At 40.1% G+C, this 26,826-nt stretch overlaps 1 protein-coding gene across 1 annotated transcript in view; it reads right to left on the reverse strand.

Moving 5' to 3' along the window:
- The window catches only part of LOC124799042 (C-Maf-inducing protein-like), a 939,973-nt gene that overhangs the window by 57,969 nt on the left and 855,178 nt on the right, over positions 1-26,826 (reverse strand). The window contains exon 5 of the mRNA XM_047262580.1: positions 7,975-8,064. Within this exon, the coding sequence (XP_047118536.1) occupies positions 7,975-8,064 (90 nt within the window). The remainder of the gene's footprint in view (positions 1-7,974; positions 8,065-26,826) is intronic.

The following is a 26,826-nucleotide window of genomic DNA, read 5'->3' on the forward strand; positions in this document are numbered from 1 at the left end:
GGTTTCACTTGACAGCTGGAATTGGTTTGTATTTTCTTTCTATTTCTTCTTTGAAGCTTCTTCTGTAGCTTTTTCTATGATGAGTCGCTTGCTGAACTTCTCGGTGAAGTGACCAACCATAGTCCCCCCATCATTTTGGTGTTCCAGCGGCCTTGGTAGCGTTTTTCCATCACTTTAATGTCCTGGTGAAATCGCTCTCCTTGCTCCTCACTAACATCTCTCATATTGTCCGGGAAGTAATCAAGATGACTGTTCAAAAATTGAACTTTCAGGCTCATTAAACATCTTAAACTTTTAAACTTCTTTAACGTTGTAGCTATAATAGAAACATATTCTGCGCCTTTTTCATGTCCTAAGAACTTTGTAACGACTTGCTTGAATGACACCCATGCTTGTTTCTCATTGAAGGTCATTGTGGATTCAAAGTTTACATAAAACGTCAATTTTCTAATGTCAGGTCCGACAAAGACGCCTTCGTTTAGTTTAGTTTCTGAAAGGTGTGGAGACTTTTGGCAGAGATACTTAAAACATGGTCCATCTTTAGGCAAAGCCTTTACAAACTGTTTCATTAAGCCTAACTTTATGTGTAGAGGTGGTAGGAGTACGTTTTTTGGATCTACAAGGTTTTTGCTTAGAATGTTCTCACCAGGATTTAAAGACTCCATCACAGATCAGTTCTTTCTGCACCAGTGTTGATATCCAGCGCTACTGTCCCATTCACACAATAAACATAGAAATTTGATAAAGCCACCTTGCTGATCAAGGAGCACGCATGTTGCTTTTAGATCGCCACATGTCATCCAGCCATAAGCTCAATGCATACATGTTACCATTGTGTAATAAAACAGCCTTTAAACTAGTTTTGGATGAATCAATAAACAGCCTTCAGTCTTCCTTTTTATATTCAATAGCAAACTCATTCATCAGACTGGGAATGTCTGAGCAGTGCACTAAATCACCTTCTTGTTGAAAAAACTTGGAAACTGATGCTCTCTCTTTGTATACAGGTATATGCTGGTTCAAACTGCCAATAAGTTCTTTTCTTTTAAGCAATTCAGCTTTTTCTTTCGTTAAGCCCAGATCCCTAACAAATCGTTAAGCTCGGTCTGAGTAAACAATTTGGGCTTTAGACTTTCTATATTACAATGGAATTCATCATCATCTGGTTTATGTAAAGCAGATTGTACATGAGAAAAAACTTCTGTTGGATAGAATTTAAATCATCTGGTGGTTCAGGAACCGGCAAATCCACACCATGCCCTACTGGTCGGATGGCGGACGGAAGGTTGGGGTAGCTTAATAGCTTCTCGTTTTTAAAATTATGACCAGTAATATCAACACTGTAACAGTAGCAATCATCGGAATGATTTCTTGGCTCCCTCCATATCATAGGAAGAGCAAATCTAAAGGCTTTTTTCTACTTTCTGGACCATTTTCTCAGATCTTCAACACACACATTACATACCTTATGTGGCACCCAAGATTTATCTTGATCACCAAGTTTAGATCAAAAGTGTGATAGATAAACCTTTTTCACAAAGTCTGTAATGTTTCTTTGGTGTTTTTTAGTCACAAATTCACCACAAATATAACAAAAACTGCCAGCAGAGTTTTTACAGGCACTATTAAGACATTGTACTGAGCACATGAACAGGAAAAGGGAAAGTGAGGTTAGGTTGACAGTAAACAAAACACCACCTGTTAATACAAAAATAAAATCAACCTTTTTTGCCAGCAAATGTTTTTCAGCAGTGCTACCAACGTTATCTAAATTCATTACATCTCCTTTTTAAATTATTTTAACTATATAAAAGTTGTTAAATTCTCAAGAAAATAACTTAATTTAATAAGTTTAACCGTAAAATGCGAAGAAATGGTGGATGATACAGTTTTTTAAATATCATATTTGGATTTCTCACCCTAAAAATCATAAGAATAAGGTACTTTCAGCAAAAAGTTTTTCCATCGTTGACCTATATTATTTATCCTCTTGTAATTTTCGAAGTTTACTTGTAAATTCGTTTTGAAGTCGAAGAGTGGACTGCGTTTTTCTTTGAGTGTGTGCTGTACAAAATCAGCTAGGAGCCAGCTGGTACACATTCCTTCAGCCTCATTTTACGGTTACATATCCAGTGCGATGAGCAACTCTATTCCTATGTTGTTAACGTTTGCTCAGTTAATTAATGTAATTCTGGTTGTAGTCTAGTTCCCAATTTCTGATGGTGCATTTCAAGTGAATATATGTTCTATCGTGTTCTAATTCTGACAGTCTGAGTATTTATTGGTGTTTCATAAGCTTATGCCTTTCAGTTTTGAATCACTTGGTATCACATATTTATAGCCGTATACCATAAACTTCGAAGTGAGCTATACAGTACAACCGCGTGAAAATTCTTCCAATCGCTCATCCATCCAACTTTTCGTCTTGGTCCTGTTCATGTGTTGCTGGTCTGTCAGTGCATCTGTAGATCTCAGTTGCGTTGTAATTTGACTTTTTAACAGTCTCCTTCGAATTAGTGAAGAACATATAGGAATAGAAAAATATGTTATGAGACTTACAATTTCCGGCTTTTTTCCTTTGCCTGGGTTGTTGGTGTGTAAAGAGAAACCGAACACCACACACCAGCCCCTAAATAAGCATCAAATTGCGCTCTTTCAAATGGTGTCGATTTCCTCATTTTAGGTCCACCCTGATAAAACCGTTATTGTTTTCTGGTGATAGCCGTTTTTAGGGCACCGTAACTCGCTTGATAAGAACGGAACCCTTATAGGATCACTTTGTTATCTGTTGTCTGTCTGTCTGTATGTATTTTTGTCTGACTGTTAAGATCCAATTTTCTCAGGAATGGGTAGAAGTATCACCTCGAAATTTATGTCACATACTACTCTCCCCTAGTGTGGGACAAAATTTAAGCTTCTAAGTCTATGTGATCAAAAGATAAGGCCTTATGTGTCAAATATTTTGATACATGGAATGTCACTCATCAAAACCCATATCGTACTTCGCGTTGACCTATAATCATTAAATTTGGCACAAAGGAAGATTTTACAGTGAAAGTAAAGGATAAAAATTGGAAAATTGTTAATTTGTAATTATATCACATAAAAATACTTTTTTTGTCGTTTATTGCCCTGTTCACCTGCCCTTTAAGACATCTTTTTCTCAGGAACGGGTGATGCTATGAAGTTCAAATTGACATGGCGGTGTAAGAAATGAAAGCTTCTAAATCAGTGCAGTCAAAATATACGGCCGTCTGCGCAGATCCCTTTTTCTCATGGACAGGTATCAAGATGTAATTTATGTCAAATTTTAAGGTCTTCAGTCCCTTGGTGGTGCAAAACCTAGCTGTCAGTTCTCTACGGTGTGATGAGTCGCTCTAAACAACACGTGGTTCGAATCCTGCGTTAAAATGTAGGTCCCCTTTCCATGTCAGATACATGAGGTTGGCTAGGAATACGCAAGTCGCCAAAGCAGCCTCCAATAGAAAAACATGCGCAAAGTCATTGAGCCATATGAAATGATTAGTATTATCTACATACGTAATTCAGCTCGTACAGAACGCTTAAAGTGCGATTTGTACTCGCACTTATCCGGTTTCTTATCTAACTTCGTCTTTCACGTACTGTAATTCAGGGGCTCGTCAACACCGACATTGGCCTGTTGATGACTGAAAACATGCTGCCTGGTCCGACGAGTGTTGTTTCAAATTGTATCGAGAGGATGGACGTGTACGGGTATGGAGACAACCTCATGAATCCATGGAGCTGCATTTCAGCAGGGGACTGTTCTAGGTGGTGAAGGCTCTCTAATGATGTGCGTCGTGTGCAGTTGGAGTGATGTGGGACTCCTGATACGTCTAGATGCGACTCTGTCAGGTTGCACGTACGTAAGCATCCTGCATACATTCACCTCCATTGTGATTTCCGACGGACTTGGGCGATTCCAGTAGGAAAATGCGACACCCCACACGTCCAGAATTGCTACAGAGTGGTTCCAGGAACACTCTTCTGACCTTAGACACTTCCGATGGCCACAAAACTCCCCATACATGAACATCGTTGAGCATATCTGGGATGCCTTGCAGCGTGCTGTCAGAAGAAATAGTTACCGACTTGTACTCTTGCGGACTTACGGACAGCCCTGCAGAATTCATGGTGTAAGTTCCCTCCTTCACTACTTCAGACATTAGTCTAGTCCATGCCACGTTATGTGGCGGCAATTCTGCGTGCTCGCGGGGGCCCTACTCGATATTAGGCAGGTGTACCACTTTCTTTGGCTCTTCAGTGTATATTGTCTGACTACACTGACAGTACTACAACAACCTTGCACGGATAGCTGAGTTCAGCCGTTACGTTTCACGCTGTGTTGGCAGTTACCCTTACAGACGAGCGATACATGACGACGGCGTAGGGCAGCGTAACCGCTGTGCTGCTGCTGTCTTGCGGTACACTCGCGCAGCAGGCGCTACGGAAGCGCTTGAATTGGCAAATTGTGCCGTCAATGCACACGTTAACTGTATAGCGTTTATCGCACGATTGAAGCTCCCTCAGGCGGATAACGCAATCTGTGCCGCTATTCAAGTCGCGTCGGCGCCTCTGTGTAGTCTCAACTATGGCCAGCATAATGACACTGCGGCGCAAGGACGACAACGTGTATAGGAGCAGCTGGGTCATAGGGAACACTCGTTCACTCGACTGAGATTCTGCACGCACCTCCAAGTCTTTTGGAACGCTGATCCTGGATCTCAAGCATTTTTTCTAACCGCTTAAGATATTTGCTGAGTGCAATATCAATAATGGTACATTCTGAAACATTGCTTTTTACATGGCCCAACTATGACACGGAAAATGTAACACCTTTGTTGTTCAGCAGAACTTTGCAGCCACAACTTCGAACACCCCCATTGTTCAGTGGTCACAATTACCCTTAAGCTGGCTAAAACTCCATTTTTATAAATTGTCATATAAGAAGTTTAATACAATTGCTGATTAAAATTTAAAGTTCAATATTAACTTTTTCTACGAAACCATACAGGCTATTATTTGCAAATATAGGCAGTCGAGTATATACCTCTTATTAATAAAAATTCCTTTAAATTTAATTATTTCATTTATTTATTTATTTTTAAATTGTAGTTTTACGTATTTCAGAGCGAAACTATGATTGATCTGCACTATACTGATTGATTTTTAGGATGTTCATGTCCTCACAACAAACTTAGATACAATGTTCATGAAATCAAATTTTCAAAGCATCAATTAGTTGTGATGATGCATGTTTGAAAGCTAAAAGGGGTAGAACAATTTCATCATGAGCACTGCATAAGAATCCCAGTGCGACTGTTTCACCATGCACGATGGAGAATCTCTGCACTTTGACGATAGAGTTACCGTTCAGAAATTTGTATCGCTTCTTAAAGAAGAACGTGCGTAAGACTCATACTCTCATATTATGTAACAGTGCGCCCAAGATATTAAAGATGAGAAAATAAAATGTTATGTGGTAGTTAGTAATAGTATGCTGCAACTTTAAATCAAGTTTTCAAAATATTTATTCAAATTTAGAAATCATTACAGAATTATCAACTTTAATTAATTTTCATTAACATTCTTTCTCCTCATAACCTATTAAACCAGTCACTGCCAAAGTTGACCTATGTTATATCTATATCCATATAAATAGTTGAACGTAACAAATTTTGGAAACATTTGATAAAAAGATTTTAGAATATTTTACGTCTTTTTGGTAGGAATCCATAAAGGTTAAACAAAACATCTGAAATTTAGCTCTGTGTATTTTTTTGTTGTACTGTGAGAAATTTATGGGCCAAATATCAAGGTATTATATCACAGATGTCATGAGAAAAAGATACATGGTTGTCACAAAATGTAGTTTCCAGCAAAATGAATTTAATGATTAAACTTATATTTTATTCACTTATACCTTCTCAGAATGCTCCAAGACTGTATTCAGCATTTTATTTGTCGTCAAGACTTGTCCCGTAACTTATCTCCTTTCGCCTGTTTCTTTGGTGGGTCCTGAATAGACATTTCAACTCTAGGCACACGATGGTGGTAAATTTCCTCAATAACAGGTGCAGTGAGTGCATCACCTCTAAAAGCCCAAAAGCTGTAACAGTATCCCTCTCCCTACATCTCCATCACTAAACACAATTACAGCATCATATTGCAAGTTTTTCAGCCGGCAGTGATAAAAATGGTGACTTGGGGCAACGTTTTCAGATAGGAGACTCCAGCTACTTAATTGGGTTTTGAATTTTGCCATGAAAAAACTTCATTAGTAGATCCATTTTACCTAGCTCCAAGTCTGTATGTCGTTAGCCTCTTTAGCTTGATTTCCTGTCACTTAAATGTGGCTGGACGTCATAGTCATAGAGATGAACCGGAATAATGTGCTAAATGATGTAACATACTCGTAAATAAGTGTGCCGGGTAGTATACTGAACATTGTCGAGATGCAGCCTATCGTATAAGTCGCTAGAGGGTGTCGATGTTATGACGATGTAACGGGAGATTCGTAACTGTGAGAGCTCATGAAGCGAAGTAAACAAAAAATAGTTTGAACTGAATTTATGAAATCCTACTTATAGACGATTATGTAATGAATTTTGTGCAAACGATGTACGATAAAGTGAATAAGTGTCAAATAGAAAATGTCTGCAGTTGGAACCTTGGTTTTCAACACTGGGACCGAGATGAAGGTATTTCAACCAGAACTACAGGAGTACAGATAAATCAGATAGATACTCAATCATGTGTCTTGGAGTGGCCATTTTCGCCAGCAACTATATAATTTGTATGAGTTAAAATGCCTTTTTGCATGTTGCAACTGTTTTACAGATATTGATTTCAAATTCAAAACAATGCGCCTATAAATTTTTACGTAACACGCAAGACCACAGTTAAGTATCACATTCCTTGACAACTATACTGTTGTCGCTTACTCATGTGGTGATATGTTAAAAGTCACACATTTTCCGTTTCCCTGTGTATTATTAAAATGTTTAAGTACAAATTTCTGTGTTTCACTAAAGTCTTTGTATATACGAGTACTATGATGTATATTGTTTATCCATGGCAGATAACTGTCATTCTAGGAGTAAAAACAAGTTAATGCGTTATTCTTGGTATTTGGTATGTCACATATTTGTGTGTTTAAAGCTTTTCTATCTCTCTGAGTGTGTGTGCATGCGTGCGTGCGAGAGTTTTATTTTTGTGTTTCTCTGTTCACAGAACAGAGGTGAGTGGTCGTGGATTAAAATTTCAGATATGGTCATGGGGCGTATAATGTACATTTTGATGGCAAATGGGTAGTAAGAGATAAATGGCTGACTGGATCTTTTTGGGTGAGAGGTTAAGGAGAGTAATATGACTTATGACTGCCCATTGGAGTGTTTGTGTACTGCGTTACCAATTACTCTAAATAGTGACCTGTGATATTCACGAGGTCATTTAACAGTCGTTTCTTTACTGCATTTGTTTTGTATGTATATGACAGTTTCCTTGTAAAGTTAGAAGGCGGACTTCGTTATTTACGCTAATCATTTTCGTCTCTCTCTCTCTCTCTCTCTCTCTCTCTCTCTCTCTCTCTCTCTCTCTCTCTCATTTATAGTTGGCCCATAATTATTTCGCTTAAATGCTTTGCAAACGTTGAGTGGCTTGTCGCAAATTGCTGATATGCTCTTTGTAACGAATGTCGAGTGTTCTACTGGTTTGTCACACACTGTAATACGTAAATTCTGCATTTTGGTAGCTGTCTTAGAATAACTGTGCTTGCTAAACTTTTCGAACTTTTATAAAGTTATCAACAAACATGTGCTTCACATGTATGCGATGGTACGTGCACAGTAGTAACAAGTTACAACGGACCACGTAAATCTATGTAGGTCCCTAATTGCCCTGGCTTATTTCGGAGAAGCTAGGAGGACTGCTATGGTGCTGGGCTGGACTTACCTGTTCGATGAGGCGGGATGCGATTTCGATAGGCACGCCGGTGACACATTCGTCCTGTAGCGGAGTGTTGATCGTGAAGTCCACCAGGGCCTGCAACAACACCAAATGCTACGCTCACTCTCTATACTTGCTATTTATTTCCTGGTAACCAAGATTAAATGAACACAACTATGTGCCCAATTATGCGACAGACGCTGAACGTTTGAACCCATACCTGTGGTTACGCTCGGAACATTGTGAAGCACTGAGTAAGGGTAGCGTTACCAACTTGTTACAGAAAAAATAACTGATCAAGGAACAGGCCTACAAAATAAATATTTCAACTAGTGTTTTCTACAGAGAAGAGTAGGAATATATTTAAAATGTGTATACTTGTCCTATTTTACATTAGTGCATGGATTTATTTCAGACTTGACTTCTTTTTGCAAAGATTCATTAGATTTTACATGTATAAAGAATTCTCTACAATTAAAATTAAAATTCACCGTTCCTTGCAGATCTGCTTTTATAAACTCATTTGTACATTTGTTGCGCATTTCTTGGCATTATGTAAAAAAATTCTTTCTGCGTTGGCATTTGAACCAGGAATGCTTACTACAAAACCAGCTACTTTTACCGAATTGGAGACCTGAACATTTTTGGCTCTCAACGTACAGAAAACATTAAGACGCCTTCTGCTTGCATTGCCTTCCATGCCTATACCTTGCTTCAAAATATCCTTTGCATTACAAAACCCACTATAAAAACAATCGCCTACATCATCTGTCTGAACTCAGACCATTACTTCTTGAAGACGCTAAAATTTTAGTTTGGACCTTAGACAAGAGGCATCCAAGTTTCTACTGGCATTGGCATTTGATCTTCAAATTTTAATTTCGTAACTAAATGTTTCCAATGACACGAAAAGTTCCAAAAGATTATCCTTAATACGTTTTCTGGTTCTGAAACAAGATAACACATTAAAAACTTTATTTGTGACACTACCAAAATATCTGTCGCTTATTCTTTGCTGTTTTACTAATCAGAGTCTTGGCTGCCTCGAAAGTTTCCATGATACTAAGATGAGAGAACTCTAAAACTTAGAACAACGTAACACAACTGCAACAACAAGGCAAAAAAGTCTAAATAAAAATCCAAAGTTAACTCTCTTCAATGCAAATCTTGGAAGGCTCCTTTACGTCCTTCTCCTTTTTTTTGTATAACCAAATGATGGTAAAATATTTATTTCATATTTACATAATTTTAAATTGCACCAACCAAAATAAAATAGTTGTTTAAAAAGTTAAATGACGGCCCACCTGCAATTTTTGCATGCTGAGAACAGTCGGGATTGTTCCATGTGCCACACTACATTCCCGTTTGCAGAAAGAACAGAAGGCTTTTAAATAATTAGCTTACACAGGACGAATCCAGTTACTGTGTGTGTTTCTTCCCAACATGAACGGTAAATACAAATGTTTTTGATTTACTTGGAGGTGATTCCACCCCATGTTCATCGCTAGTCATATTAAAACAAGAAATAACAAACCCTGAATCTGGCCAGAATAATGCTCACGCCCTCTAGCTTAGCGTAATACGGTCCTTCTTCCGGTTTCCGGGCCGCCGGCCTGCAGAACAGACTCTTAACGGAAAAGCTGTTGCAGTTTCACTTGTTCACCACAATACCAGAGGTTGTAGGGAAAGCCGTTGCGTATCGGGCGAAATAAATTATTTTAACTTCAATTGCAAAAGTTATAAAAATATGGGATTAATTCGACATAAAAAGGAACAAGGTATCTGATAAAAAAGACAGTAGCCGAAATATGGGATTTCTTGGGAAATACAGGATAGCTGTCAATCCTAGGTACTGTTCGTCCTCTTTCTTTAGAGTAGAGCATTCCGTGTCTATCTGTATCGGAAGGTTAACTTTGACGTGTAGCGAGATGTTCGTGTTGGGATGGACGACCATGGAAGTAGAAGGCATACTCTTGTTGTAAGACCCCAGTCAAAAGACTGGTTTAAGGGAACTCCCCACACTAGTTTGTTCTGTGCAACGTTATCCGTCTCCGCATAACAACTGCTGCAATATCTACTTGGACCCTCTTCTTGCAGTCGAGTCTTGGCGTGCCTCTGCAATTTTTACCATTCACACTTCCGTGTATTACCAAATCCACAAATCAATGACGCTTCATGATGTGCTCTATCAACAAATCCCTTCTTTTAGCCAAGTGGTGCCAAAAATTTCTGTGTTCCCTTAGTCGACTCAGCTCCTCTTCGCTGGTTATTCCATCTACTCATCGTATCTTCAGCATTATCCATTAACACCATATTTTTTTAAAAAAAGTTCTATATTCTTTTACGTCTGTACTGTTTATCGACCATGTTTTGCTTTCATATAAGACTACAATTCAAACGAATAATTTCAGAAAAAGACTTCCTAACACTTGAATTTGTATTTTAACATATTTCTCTTTTCGAAAAAAAGCTTTTCTTGCTATTACTAGTCAGCATTTTATATCTTCTCTATTTCTGCTGTAGTCCATTATTTTGCTACCCAAATTACAAAAGTCATCTACTAGCTTTAATGTCTCTTTTTCGAATGTAATTCCCCCAGCATTACCAGATTTCAATCGCTACACTCCATCACCTTTCTGTTATTTTTAGTGATATTAATCTCATATCCTCTTTTCAAAACAGTGTCAGTTCTAGTCAACTGACCTTGCAAATTCTTTTCCATCTCTGCCATAATTATACGTTATCACTCCGTCTTCAGGCTACGAGTGGCCTACCGGGACCATCCGACCGCCGTGTCATCCTCAGGGGATGATGTGGATACGAGGGACGTGGGGTCAGCACACCGCTCTTCCAGTCGTTATGATGGCATTTTTGACCGGAGCCGCTACTTTTCGGTCGAGTAGCTCCTCAATTGGCATCACGAGGCTGAGTGCACCCCGAAAAATGGCAGCAGCACATGGCGGCCTGGATGGTCACCCATCCAAGTGCCGACCACGTCCGACACCGCTTAACTTCGGTGATCTCACGGGAACCGGTGTATCCACTGCGGCAAGACCGTTGCCCAATTATACGTTATCAACAAACATCAAGTTTTTTAAATTTCTTGTCTAGGAACTTTACGAGGGGCGTTCAGTAAGTAATACAACACTTTTTTTCTCGGCCAATTTCGTCTGCAAAACAAAAGCGGAATTTGTGGCGGGGCATCGAGGAATATTCTCGCTTCAGCCCTTATAGTTTCCTTAAGTTCCGATAGGTGGCGGCGATATACGTAACCTTCAAAACGGCGTCTGTAGCGTTGGTGCCGTTCCAAGCAGAGAGCTGTCATTGAGTTTCTTCTTTGGTAGAAAACCAGAGCATTGCAGATATTCATAGGCACTTGGACAATGTCTACAGAGACCTGGCGATGAACAAAAGCACGGTGAGTCGTTGGGTGAGATGCCAGTCGTCATTATAACAAGCTCGCAAAAACTCTGCGATTTCGCATGTGCTGGCGAGCCGCAAACATCTGTGGCTTCTGCAGTGTTGGAGCGACGTACTCGACTTATCACTATCAAACATCTCGCTGCTCAACTGGACGTCTCTGATCGTAGTGTTGTGACTGTAGAAAATTTTAATTTTTATCCTTGCTTTTGTGACCATAATAAGAGTCCAGGCTCCATAGATAAAGAGCCAGCCGACATTAAGAAATAGTCCACCAGGACGTAGGGACAAGATAAGCGGCGGAGGCTGCCAAGTATGGCTTGTTGATCAAATAACTTAGTGTTTGACTTCCTGCCAGAGGAAGCAGCATGAATCAAACTTGAGCAAAGGGAGACACAAACACCAGGGCGATAATACAGCAAAAGGAGTGTGTCACGTGCGGAAAAGACTCGTGTGGAACCAAATTAAATTGTGTGCAGCTAGAAACGAAAGTGTCGTGTGGAACCGAAGGCATTCATGCGCAAGCCGACCATTTACAAACGAGAGTGTCGTGTGGAACCATAGGCAGTCTTGTGCAATCCGATCACTTAGAAATGAAAGGGTGGTGTGAAACAAATTAACTCGTGTGCACCCAAGTACATGAGAAACGAAATAAAAGGCTAGGCAGCGGAATAGCTAGAAGCAGAGATTCAGATGCAGATTCAGAGCCAGTGTCGGCAGTTTGGAGATTCCGCAGCGAGACGCCAGCGGGGCCGAGTAGGCCCATAGCAGCCGATACAGCTGATAAAGACTTCAACTACAAGAAGACGGTGATAGACTCTGGTGGACACTCAGGAACTGCAGGTCAAGTAGGATTTTTAGAGTTTCATTGGAATAGTGTTGAATAGAGACTGTCAGTCTTTGTCTTAATTACTTAGAGAGATTTCAGTGCTAACCAAGAACAAGTGATTGCTTTGTACTTGTTTCTTATATGTATCGGCAATTAGCTTTGAAGTAGCAAGTCCGAATAAATAGACTGAATCTTACTAAGGGGTTTATGGTCCAACACCTCACATAAGTATATGTGAGAATAAACTTGATGGAAACTAACCAATCTTTTCTGCCTATTGCTATTCTGTAACCTATTTTCAGGAAACTTATTTGCTTCAAACCAAGGAGATTCTCTCCCTTTCATCTCCGATATAAAGGTTGACAGCAATTTATAACCAACCCATTGTCGTTAACGTCCCGATTGCGCTACGCAGTCCGCACTGACTTCATTCTGGTATAGTGAGGCTGTGCCGGGATGCGACAGTAGTTCTCACACTCTCTTGCACCAGTAGGGGTACTCAGATGGGTATTCCGACTGGATTTTTCGCCGCCTAACAGATGAACATAAAGTGCATCGAAAGACCCTCTGGGCGGACTTTCTTGCGCTTTACGACGCTGATAGTGACAATATTTTATCGAACACTGTCACAGGCGATGAAACATGGGTTCATCACCTCGAAACAGAAACAAACGGCAATCCACGGAGTGACGCCACAGCACCTGTCCTCCGAAGAAAAAGTTGAAAGCCGCACTCTCAGCCGGTAAAGTCAGAGCGACGGTCAACTGGGATTCTGAATGGTTTAACCTGTTTGATGTCCGCTCTCATGGTGCAACGATCTACTCTGAGGTGTGTTCAGCTACCCTCGGGTAGTTAAAGGAACGACTTCAGCGAGTCCGTCGCCACTAAAACGCAAACGAACTTCTGCTTCTCCATGACAAGACAAGGTCTCTCACGAGTCTGTGCACCCGAAGGCGTGGCTCAGCACACACATCATTGCACGTGGCGAATACCCGTGCGACCACTGTTGGCATCTACAGGGTGTTACAAAAAGGTACGGCCAAACTTTCAGGAAACATTCCTCACACACAAAGAAAGAAAATTGTTATGTGGACATGTGTCCGGAAACGCTTACTTTCCATGTTAGAGCTCATTTTATTACTTCTCTTCAAATCACATTAATCATGGGATGGAAACACACAGCAACAAAACGTACCAGCGTGACTTCAAACACTTTGTTACAGGAAATGTTCAAAATGTCCTCCGCTAGCGAGGATACATGCATCCACCCTCCGTCGCATGGAATCCCTGATGCGCTGATGCAGTCCTGGAGAATGGCGTATTGTATCACAGCCGTCCACAATACGAGCACGAAGAGTCTCTACATTTGGTACCGGGGTTGCGTAGACAAGAGTTTTCAAATGCCCCCATAAATGAAAGTCGAGAGGGTTGAGGTCAGGAGAGCGTGGAGGCCATGGAATTGGTCCCCTCTGACAATCCATCGGTCACCGAATCTGTTGTTGAGAAGCGTGCGAACACTTCGACTGAAATGTGCAGGAGCTCCATCGTGCATGAACCACATGTTGTGTCGTACTTGTAAAGGCACATGTTCTAGCAGCACAGGAAGAGTATCCCGTAAGAAATCATGATAACGTGCTCCATTGAGCGTAGGTGGAAGAACATGGGGCCCAATCAAGACATCACCAACAATGCCTGCCCAAACGTTCACAGAAAATCTGTGTTGATGACGGGAATCCACAATTGCGTGCGGATTCTCGTCAGCCCACACATGTTGATTGTGAAAATTTACAATTTGATCACGTTGGAATGAAGCCTCATCCGTAAAGAGAACATTTACACTGAAATGAGGATTGACACATTGTTGGATGAACCATTCGCAGAAGTGTACGCGTGGAGGCCAATCAGCTGCCGATAGTGCCTGCACACGCTGTACATGTTACGGAAACAACTGGTTCTCCCGTAGCACTCTCCATACAGTGACGTGGTCAACGTTACCTTATTACGTTGTACAGGAGCAACTTCGGGTTATCGTCAACTACACGAAGAATTGCCTCGTCCATTGCAGGTGTCCTCGTCGTTCTAGGTCTTCCCCAGTCGCGAGTCATAAGCTGGAACGTTCCGTGCTCCCTAAGACGCCGATCAATTGCTTCGAACGTCTTCCTGTCGGGACACCTTCGCTCTGGAAATCTGTCTCGATACAAACGTACCGCACCACGGCTATTGCTCCGTGCTAATCCATACAGCAAATGGGCATCTGCCAACTACGCATTTGTAGACATTGCACTGACTGCAAAACCACGTTCGTGATGAACTCTAACCTGTTGATGCTACGTACTGATGTGCTTGATGCTAGTACTGTAGAGCAATGAGTCGCATGTCAACACAAGCACCGAAGTCAACATTACCTTCCTTCAATTGGGCCAACTGGCGGTGAATCGAGGAAGTACAGTACATACTGACAAAACTAAAATGATCTCTAACATGGAAATTAAGCGTTTCCGGACACGTGTCCACATAACATCTTTTCTTTATTTGTGTGTGAGGAATGTTTCCTGAAAGTTTGGCCGTCCCTTTTTGTAACACCCTGTATAAGAAACATATGTTCCAGTTGTTAACTGTGAGACGCCGGTGAGGATGGTATCGATCAATGACCCTGACATTTTCCCAATCCTGAGTTCTTTTTACACTGCGTCTTCGAAGTACAGGTTGAACAGTGGAGAAAAAAAGACTGCGACTCTGTCTTGCTTTCTTCTTAATTCGACCACTTCTCTCCCGATCTTTCACCGTCACTGTGCCCTCTTGGTTCTAGTGCACGTTGTGTAATACTCGCCTATCCCGTAGCGGCAGTTTTGCGTGTGGCAGCCCGGGGAAGCGGCAGTGCTGCGGAGCCGGCCAGACTGATAGGTCGGCGCCCCTGAGTCGCGGCCGGCGCCGCCCCCTTTAAGCAAACGAGAGGCGCCGCGCCGCCCCGCGCGGCGCCAAGTGGGTTAGAGATCGATGGCTTTCCGCGAGTACGCGCCGCCGCCCACACCACACCCTACTCCGGCGGCCACTACGGCACCGTGACGTCACGAGGCGCCCCACTTCCGCGGGGACACTACGGGCCTCAGCCGACGACGCTCCTTCCAAATACTCTATGCTACTGAGGGCTCTCCAGTCCTCAAACACTGACGTACGACCAGAAAAGTTTTACATAACACGTTACATATTACTGAGACGTCACTACTATTCAGTGAATCTACGCAGCTGTTTTTTTAATGGTTTTTCTAAAGAGTAATGCACTGATTACTCTTTAGAAAAACCATTAAAAAAACAGCTGCACTGATCGAACTATCAGTTTAATAAGTCACAGCTGCAAAATACTAACGCGAATTCTTTACAGACGAATGGAAAAAATGGTAGAAGCCGACCTCGGGAAAGATCAGTTTGGATCCCGTAGAAATGTTGGAACACGTGAGGCAATGCTGACCCTACGACTTATCTTAGAAAATAGATTAAGGAAAGGCAAACCTACGTTTCTAACATTTGTAGACTTAGAGAAAGCTTTTGACAATGTTGACTGGAATACTCTCTTTCAAATTTTGAAGGTGGCAGGGGTAAAATACAGGGAGCGAAAGGCTATTTACAATTTGTACAGAAACCAGATTGCAGTTGTAAGAGTCGAGGGGCATGAAAGGGAAGCAGTGCTTGGGAAGGGAGTGAGACAGGGTTGTACCCTGTCCTCGATGTTATCTAATCTGTATATTGAGCAAGCAGTAAAGGAAACAAAAGAAAGATTCGGAGTAGGTGTTAAAATCCATGGAGAAGAAATAAAACCTTTGAGGTTCACTGATGACATTGTAATTCTGTCAGAGACAGCAAAGGGCTTGGAAGAGCAGTTGAACGGAATGGACAGTGTCTTGAAAGGAGGGTATAAGATGAACATCAACAAAAGCAAAACGAGGATAATGGAATGTAGTCGAATTAAGTCGGGTGATGCTGAGGGAATTAGATTAGGAAATGAGACACTTAAAGTAGTAAAGAAGTTTTGCTATTTGGGGAGCAAAATAACTGATGATGGTCGAAGTAGAGAGGATATAAAATGTAGACTGTGAAAGGTGGCTACACTGAGCCACAGCGCCAGAGATTGCGCCAAAGAGTATTACTCAGTCGCCTCCACTGGCTATGCTTGGGGAGAACTCGTAGTAGTCAATGCTTGGGGAGAACTCGTAGTAGTCAGTGCTTGTTGAGATGTGCTAGTGAAAAGTGCTTGCTGAGATGTCGTAGTGAAGAGTGCTTGTCGAGAGGTCATGGTGGAGAGTTCTTGTTGAGATGTGGTAGTAGCAAGTCGGTGTGGAGATATATTGTAATGATTAGAGTGCTTTTCGTCAATATATGAAGGTAAAAAAAAAAAATTTCCTTTTCTTTTTATTATCTCAATGTCTTAAATAATGCAGCATTACAGGTTCAGTCAACAAAGCATCTGGCTTGTGTTCTTGTATTAGAGTGTAATTCTGATTTTCTTGCGCAATTATAGATTTCTAATTTTTTTATCACGTCAGTATAAATGATATTTAAAAATTCTTGCCTTATTGAAGAAGAACCGTGCCAGATGTGTACGTTGAGTCATACTTCCACACACAGAACAGTTATACTTGTGCTTTGGTTTCGTAGGTTTTATAGTTGCTGGGGACTTAATTAATTAATTGTGTTAACGGAAAATTTCATTTCATTCTTTGTTGTTGTTCTATGCAGTCAGATTGCGTACTAAAACTAGTCAGGGCCAACCGTTTACGAGACACAGCGTAATCGGGCTAACAGCTACGTAAAATAAAAATTATTTTCAAATTTAATAATTAAGCCCCCATGCACGTGGCGACCGCTGCTTCGGATCGTCCCTTGGAATTCTTCTGATTGTAAAAATAGTAGACAGTAGTATTGTTGTAGTAATTTGTAGTTTAGTAATTGTAGTCTATTTTGCATGTGTAGATTTGGTAATTGTCATTCTTCTAATGGTATTTTTTTTTCAGAATTTAATTTTGTTGTCTTGTATACGCGTTTGACAATTTAGTGCAATTATTTCAATGGTTCGTTAATCGTGTTTGAGGGAAACATTTCGTGTGAATGGTATTGTTGGAGATAAGGAGTCATTGTGTGTAATTTTCGTGCAGTGATGAGTTTTGTATATTTTGTAAATGATTACGCGATCGATGAAAAAGGCAAAAATGATGAATAGTGAGAATAACGAAATTGTTAACATGGCGAACTCGCCAACACAGGAGAAAAGGATGATGAATAATGGAGTTGAAAACAATTTAATAAGTCGGGAAAATAGTCCGGAAACAGGTCAAAATTTTTCACAATCGAAAAATTCTCAGATTGCGTGGTTAACATCAGAAGAAATGGAGCAGTTGATAGGTGCTATACTAAATTTGGGATCTAAATTAAAAACATATAGGGAAACAATGGAAACACGGTTAGACTCACTGGAATTACAGTTACAATCTGAATTAAAAACAGAAATAGGAACAATTAAAACCGAGATGAAAGCAGTGGGATCACAGTTACGATCTGAATTAGAAACTGATATGGGAACAATGGAAACACAGTTAGGCTCACGAACAGGGACATGTTTCAAATACATGAAAGACGAATCAAATAAAGAAATTAGAGAAGAAGTACAACCGATTTTGAAGGCTCACAATAATAGCTTAATTTCAACAGAAATCAGACAAGAGGAACAGGGCAGGGAACAGGAAGAAAAAGATCGCGTGATAGTACAAAAATTTTCAGAGTTAAATTTACAACGTGCACACGATAAGGAAGAAATATTTGAAAGAATCGAGGAATCCGTACCAAATGACTTAACGCAACAGTGTGAACAGTCAACTACTAAATGTGACAATACCGAAACCCGAGTCGCGACACTTACAAAAGACGTAAATAAACAGAAAGAAAAAATAGGTGACTTATCGGAAAGAGTTGAGGAGATTTCAGATAAATTGACAAATCTTAGTTTAAATGGGGACAGAGATTCGGATGATACAGCTCCATTACCATTTGCAGAAACCGAAGAGTACCAGAATATAAATAAGCATGTAGAAAATCAGGGAAAATTTAATGAACGCGTGAAAAGGGAATTTGAGGCATTAAAAAAGCAAGTCAAACAAATTGAAGGCGAAATCGTAGGAAAAGACGGCAAAAGAAATTTAGAATCACAGATACCAGAGGGGTTTGAAGAAAATAATTTGTTTCATTTACGGGATGCAACAAGAGAGCGCCAGGCGCTTGAATTTAACAATAATCGTCATTGGGACTGGGACAGACGCGGTAGGTCTTTGTCGCCACGAGGCGAAAACTTTGACTATAAACACTTTTTGACTGTTCGGAAATTTAAGATCTTCCGCAATTCTAAGAATGACATACATCCATGTGCATGGTTAGATCAATTTATGTACGCACTTCCGCCAAATTTGCCACTAAGACACAAACTGGAAATTATGTGCGGCTATTAAAGTCCTCAGGGGATTCACTACTCTAAGTGAATATGTACCGTAGCGTGCATAGGGCCTCGAGCTGTAGTGGTGCTATTTCCCTTTTAGTTTTCTGCACCGCTGCCTACTCTTTTACTATTCTTTGCATCTGTCAAAACAACTCTTCGACTATCAATCTATCTAGACAGTAGATAAACAATAACCGGATATGACTATTTTACCTAAAAGTGATTTCGGAAATTACTGTTTGGACTTACTGTACCTTCAGCAGCATTCATTCCTAGTTTAAATGAAATTTTACCTGTTTACCTTCGTAACAATATCACTTCATATGTTGCCGATATTCTTATTGCTAAACGTTCTTGGAGTGAGCACAACAAAATTTTGGATTCATTATTACGTATTTTTGCAAGAGTTGGAATTACAGTTAACTTAGAAAAATCTGAATTTGGTCGTTCTCAAGTGAAATTTCTCGGTCACATTATTTCTACAGAAGGTATTCTTCCTGATCCAGAGAAACTAGACGCTATTCGTAATTATGCTGTTCCTACCACAAAACGTGATGTTCGTAGTTTCCTTGGTGTCTGTAATTTTCTTAGACGCTTTGTTAGATTGGACAATTTGGCCACACCTCGTTTTTGCGATCTATCTGGAAAGTTCTTTTTTTAAACGAAACTCGCTCGACAACTCTGTTTGGTTAGTTTGTATTCCTAATGAGTGGGTTAATACGCTGATTTGGTATACGCACTTCAGTTATGCACACTTTGGTCCCAGAAAATGCTGTCATAAATTACGGGAAAATTGCTACTTCAGTAATATGGAAAAACGTATTCGATCTGTTCTGGCCAAATGCAAATTATGTCAAAAGGCTAAGCCGCCAACAATTTCTCATAGAGCACCGTTGTTTCCTATCATTCCAGCGAAATTAAAGGAGATGGCTGCAGTTGATTTGTTCGGTCCAGTGGTTCGTTCTACTAATGGTTTTGTGTACATTTTCGTAGCAGTGGAACTGACGTCAAAATATGTGTGTTTTACACCGTTACGCAAAGCAACAGCTCGTTCAGTATCTAATGCTTTCATTAACCATTTTCTTAAAGAAGTTGGTCATGTTGATAAGGTTATATCAGATAATGGATCACAGTTTCGTTCTAAAATTTGGCTTCGTACTCTACGGCGTCGTAAAATTAAACCAATTTTCATTTCACTTTTTCACCCTCAATCTAACGCTTCAGAGAGATGGATGAAGGAAATCAATAAATTGTGTCGTCTTTATTGTCATCAGAATCACAGAACGTGGGATCAGTATCTTCATATTTTTCAAAACATTCTGAATGAACTTCCTAATGATTCAACTTCTTTACCGCCAATACTGATATTAAAAAACAAAGCACCGACAAATCGCATATCTGAAATCGTTCCTTTTCCGCCTACACAGAAACTGCGGCACTCTGAAGTTGTGAACCTGGCTCTACAAAATATTGCATCTGCGGCTGCTAGAAGAGAGAAATCAGCTAAACATCCTGGTCGTTTAAAAACCTTGTCAGTTGGTCAGAAGGTGTTAATTAAGTCTCATCGTTTGTCTCACAAAGGAAAAGGCTTGTGTCGCAAATTTTTTCTGCTTTATAACGGTCCATATAGAATTCGCAAACTTATTCATGATAACACTGTCGAAGTAGAAACTCTTAAATCACGACGCTCTAAGGGAATACATCACATATCAAACGTTAAAATTTTTGTGGAATGACATACTTGTGAGAAACTAACAGCTACATGTAAACACGCAGAGAGTACAAGGATACCGCGCTGTGTTTTGGCGGCGGCATATACTCAAAGCAACAGTCAAGTCTGCGCGCCGCACAAGGCAGTCGTTGACCGCAAACAATTTCTTCCTACGTCACGCGCCTACAGCTGATCGAGCGCTCAGTGCGAATGCACTGACAGCCGTAAACAAATACACAGTTTAATTTCTCCGATTAAATTCAGTATAAAGCTATAGTGACTTGATGAATTATGTTATTAACATTCAGTATTTTTCAGGATACGGTTCTATAAAATATTTAAGAACTTCAGGTAAATTCTGTGTGTCTCCGACGTTAAGAGGACTTGCTATCGAGAAAATTTCAGAAAGAATGTAATTTCCAAGAAGAAACTAATAAACTAAAAAGGTAACTATTAATTGAGTTCATTTTACAGGTAACATATTTCCACTTAGGTACGTACTTTAGACGTAATTTGCTGCTCGCGATTACGTGATTCAGACTTTGTGCTAATTTCATGTTCTATGAATTTACTTGTGAAGCGACGTGCTTGCGTACATTTGCTGATTTTTGTCAATGTTTTATTAATGAACAGGGTTGTTATTTGTATATATTATGCATCGCTTGGCTGCACTGCTTTTTCACTGATGTCATATTTTTTTATTATGTGCCTGCTGTGCTTATTTATTTAAATTATAATTGTAACCTGATTAATTGTGCTGATGTGGTTAGGTATGTAAGTTATACTTTGTGATTTATCTGCTTGCACCTTCATGTTTACTTATAAAGATTACATATGAACATTTATTTGCTTATGCTGATATGATGCTAATGACCTGTTTATTATGTTAGATAACATATTTGCTGCCTTGCTTATGGATTGCATATTTATACATTTCTGTTTGTTGTCATAACAACTCTTTAATTTGGTATATAGAAATGCTGATATACTGTGTATGAACATAGAGTTTAGGTCACATTATGGTATTAATTATAGATTGTTCGCTTGGCAGAGCCTCGTTGTAAGAATTGTGCTGCATCCACTTGTTGACATTCTGTTCTCTACTGGTATATTTACTCGCTATTGCATGTTTTGCTTACGCTCAGTGCCTTATATTTTTAAGATAAGAAAATGAACTGCTATAATTCGACGAACGACATTAGTACAAGAAACTTCATAGAAGTCACATGAGCTGGAGGTTTTATGGAAGCTGTATAAATTTATGCTAATAGGAAGAAAGCTAACGACATGACATACCAAAACTAGGTTTAGACCATTGACAGTTATTACACTGCATTTTTCGTGAGCAATTGAAATAGGAAGTGACACTTGACACAAGAAATACTCCACATGTTTGCTTCTGTTTGCCATAATTCTTGAAGTGGTGTGCACACTGTGAAATATTATGATCATTCACACTCCGTAAACGTACTTAATTACTGAGAGTTATTCGAACTAAGACTGTTGGAGGTCATGTATGCATTCTTCTTTTTAATGATGGACAAGGTAGCCAAAATCCATCTTATAATTTATAATGAGTAGAAGATTTGGGTCAGATGGATTACACAGAGGTTGTGTGTTGCCAGTGTGTCTTCGGATTGTATAGGATGATGAGGTTTGCATTAGGATTTTATCTGTACTTGTTCGAGGAGACTGACTAGAGGAAAGAGTTGTTATGGAAGTGAAATGATATTGGTAATAAGGTTTATATGTATCGACGTATTAAAGAGGTATTATGGAGGTATTATTGAGATTATGTGAAGTTGATGATTATTGGAGTTTTAGTGGACAAGAGGTGAGGTAAATGATATTGATGATGAGGTTTATATGTATCGACATAAGAGGTATTATTGAAGTATTGAGATTATGTGATGCTGACGATTAATGGAGTTTTGGTGTATAAGAGGTAAAGTAAGTGAGGTGCATATTTTTTTTTTTTTTTTGTTGGTCTATATGGAACAAGGAGGATGAAGATAGCAGATTCGAACACTAAAGTAGAAGGAAGATAGTATATACACACACGTTGTTAAATCAATAAGCAGTACATACTTTTTTTGAAGAGAGGAAGTATTTGCATATCTTGGCACACTGACAGTTGTTCAGCAACCGTACATTTTGATCTGGCTTGGCAAACACTGGTCTTGACATGATGACTATGACGTTGACTTAACTATTATTGACTGTTATACATTGCTGCCACTACTACTTGATACACATGGTGAACATAAAATTTTGACAGAATTGCATTTACACAGTTAACACTATTCAATTACACAGTAGTACTTAATGTGGATGAAAGATGAGTGAGTGTGTTTTGTGTGTTTTCCTTTCCTAATCCTACCCACCTATCTCCTAAACATTATTTTATTTGTTTGTAGTGGCTTGCACTGACACCCATAAATATTATAGGTTTACTGATATTTGAGTATTTGTAATAGTTAATATGACAATTAGCTGATATCATTTGTGTGTTTATTAGAATTTATATGTTTAGTGTGTAAAAGCACTTGTATGTGTATTCAAACTATTGTTCATGCCTGAACTGTCTGATTAGTGATGGTGAATATTATGAACTGTTACCTGCACTTGTTCAACATTAATGGGTGCCACTTATAAATGTTTAATTTCTGCTGATGAACTGTGTGATTAGGATAGTGAATATTATGGACTGTTACTTGTACTTTTTCTACATGATTGGTGCCACTAGGACATGTTTAATTTCTGCTAATAAACTCTGATGAACAGTGTGATCAGTGATAGTGAATATTATGGACTGCTCTCTGGACCTGCTCATCATTGCTAGGTGCAACTGATGGACTGCTTCTGCTGAAATGATGTCACTTGTTGGTGTCTGCACCTGCTCAACATTACTGGGTGCACAGATGGAACTGCTTCTACTGAAATAATGTCACTTGTTGCTGTCTGCACCTGCTCAACATTGTCAACATTGCTGGGTGCCACTAATGGACTGATTCTACTGGAATAACGTCAATTGTTGGTGTCTGCACCTGTTCAACATTGCTGGGTGCCACTGATGGACTGCTTCTACTGAAATAATGTCACTTGTTGCTGTCTGCACCTGTTCAACATTACTGGGTGCCACTGATGAACTGCTTCTACGGAAATAATGTCAGTTGTTGGTGTCTGCACCTGTTCAACATTGCTGGGTGCCACTAATGGAACTGCTTCTGCTGAGAAATGTGACTTGTTGCTGTGTGTACCTCTTCAACATTGCTGGGTGCCACAGATGGAACTGCTTCTACTGAAATAATGTCACTTGTTGCTGTCTGCACCTGCTCAAAATTGCTGGGTGCCACTAATGGACTGATTCTACTGGAATAACGTCACTTGTTGGTGTCTGCGCCTGTTCAACAATGCTGAATGTCACTAATGGAACCGCTTCTGCTGAGAAATGTGACTTGTTGCTGTGTGTACCTCTTCAACATTGCTGGGTGCCACAGATGGAACTGCTTCTACTGAAATAATGTCACTTGTTGCTGTCTGCACCTGCTCAACATTGCTAGGTGCCACTCATGGACTGCTTCTCCTGGAATAACGTCACTTGTTGGTGTCTGCACTTGTTCAGCACTACTGGGTGCCACTGTTAGAACTGTTTCTACTGAAATGATGTTACTTCTTGCTGTCTGCACCTACTCAACATTGCTGGGTGCCACTGATGGATTGCTTCTACTGAAATAATGTCACTTGTTGGTGTCTGCACCTGTTGACCATTGCTGGGTGCTACTGCTGGAACTATCAACTACTTGTTTTTTTTTGAATCATTCAAAGCATTTTATGTGAACATTTGTATAAACTGATTTTTTGTGTATTGTGTAAACTATTATATAAAGTCACATGTATGAAAGAATTTGTATTGCTTACTGTATTTTATATATTAGGTTATTGAAAGGTCAGTGCAAAGCCAAAATTTTAGCTAATTATGTGATAGTTACGTATTAATATTATCTTTTATTTTTGTCTGTATTTTTGTGGACGAATTTGGTGGTATTTTCACCACCAATGCTGGCAAAAATACCATCAAATTCTGGCCCGTGGAGGAGGGGCATATGAAAGGTGGCTACACTGAGCCACAGCGCCAGAGATTGCGCCAAAGAGTATTATTCAGCCGCCTCCACTGGCAGTGCTTGGGGAGAACTCGTGGTAGTCAGTGCTTGTTGAGAACTCGTAGCAGAGAGTGCTTGTTGAGATGTGCTAGTGAAAAGTGCTTGCTGAGATGTCGTAGTGAAGAGTGCTTGTCGAGAGGTCGTGGTGGAGAGTTCTTGTTGAGATGTGGTAGTAGAGAGTCGGTGTGGAGATATATTGTAATGATTAGAGTGATTTTCGTCAATATATGAAGGTAAAAGAAAAAAATTTTTCCTTTTCTTTTTATTATCTCAATGTCTTAAATAATGCATCATTACAGGTTCAGTCAACAAAGCATCTGGCTTGTGTTCTTGTATTAGAGTGTAATTCTGCTTTCCTTACGCAAATATAGTATTTCTAATTTTTAATTACTTCAGTATAAATGATATTTAAAATTCCTTGTCTTATTGAAGAAGAACCGTGCCAGATGTGTACGTTGAGTCATACTTCCACACACAGAACAGTTACACTTGTGTTTTGGTTTCGTAGGTTTTATAGTTGCTGGGGACTTAATTAGTTAATTGTATTAACGAAAATTTTCATTTCGTTCTTTGTTGTTATTCTATGCAGTCAGATTGCGTACAAATACTAGTCAGGGCCAACCGTTTACGAGACACAGCGTAATCGGACTTACAGCTACTAAAAATATTTGCATTTTATTTAATTAAGCCCCCATGCAACTGGCAATGGCAAGGAAAGCGTTTCTGAAGAAGAAAAATTTGTTAATATCGAGTATAGATTTAAATGTCAGGAAGTCGTTTCTGAAAGTATTTGTATGGAGTGTAGCCATGTATGGAAGTGAAACATGGACGATAAACAGTTTAGACAAGAAGAGAATAGAAGCTTTCGAAATGTGGTGCTACAGAAGAATGCTGAAGATTAGATGGGTAGATCACATAACTAATGAGGAGGTATTGAATAGAATTGGGGAGAAGAGGAGCTTGTGGCACAACTTGACTAGAAGAAGGGATCGCTTGGTAGGACATGGTCTGAGACATCGAGGGATCACCAATTTAGTATTGGAGGGCAGCGTGGAGGGTAAAAATCGAAGAGGGAGACCAAGAGATGAATACACTAAGTAGATTCAGAAGGATGTAGGCTGCAGTAGGTACTGGGAGATGAAGAAGCTTGCACAGTATAGAGTAGCATGGAGAGCTGCATCAAACCAGTCTCAGGACTGAAGACAACAACAACACGTTACATATTACTGAGACGTCACTACTATTCAGTGAATCTACGCAGCTGTTTTTCTAATGGTTTTTCTAAAGAGTAATGCACTGATGTAACTCTTCAGGCTTTCCCGGGGAGATCTTGACATGTAGAATAATCGGGTCTACTGACGGATGTTTGCGTCGCTCTGGCACAATATTTCGACCACGTAATTCGTTGCCTTCTTCAGGTGCTACCTGGGACTGCCGTATTGGAGGATCTTGTCCAGTATTTATGCCCAGAGGGCGCTGGGTGCTCTGTTTGCCGACCGCGCCCGTCTCCCGCTCCTTGTAAGGTGTTGTCTCTTCCTCGGTGCTCCCTCGGACGTCCGCGCCCGACTTAGTCGCCATCTGTGACAGCCTTAATTGTTTAATATGTTTTTTGTCCTAGTTCAGTCCATTAGTATCTCCATTTGATATAATACACTCTTGTTATTTTGTCCTTGCTAATCCATGCTCACTTGTTGGGAACCAATAGGGAATAGATAAATGTTTAAATTGGTTTTGCCTTGTTTTATCGTTATTTTGTCTAGCCGATTTGTGCACCCTTGTTGGGATCCAATAGCGATTAGATAAATGTTTAAATTGTTTTGCCTTTGTTTTACCGCTTTTGTTCCCAAGTAATTAGTAGCGTAGGAACCCAAACTAACGTAAGACTTAGCGACTAGCCCACTCCCCCCCTCTCTGCCGGCTGTGCGACCACCCTTAGCATCATAGATTAAACTAGAGAAAACCACACTAGACTAGAAAATATAGAGTCAATGTTTAAGTGTAGACGCAGACCAGCTGCAGGCTACGAATGCACGACGCCTGTCCTCAGCGGGCAAGCGGCGGGAAACACCGCACCCCACCAAGGTGGGGACGACCATCATCCCGCAACAACGAGCACAGCGGCCGCCACGGAACGACGACAACATCTCGCCGAGCGGCCGACTGGCGCAACTGTACAAAAGAAGGCAGTGGGAAGCAGCACCCGCTGCACCCACTGCACAGAACGCAACAACCATAACCCACGCCCCATAAATCG

This window comes from Schistocerca piceifrons, chromosome 5 (genome assembly GCF_021461385.2).
Source record: "Schistocerca piceifrons isolate TAMUIC-IGC-003096 chromosome 5, iqSchPice1.1, whole genome shotgun sequence".
In the NCBI taxonomy this organism is placed as follows: Eukaryota; Metazoa; Arthropoda; class Insecta; order Orthoptera; family Acrididae; genus Schistocerca; species Schistocerca piceifrons.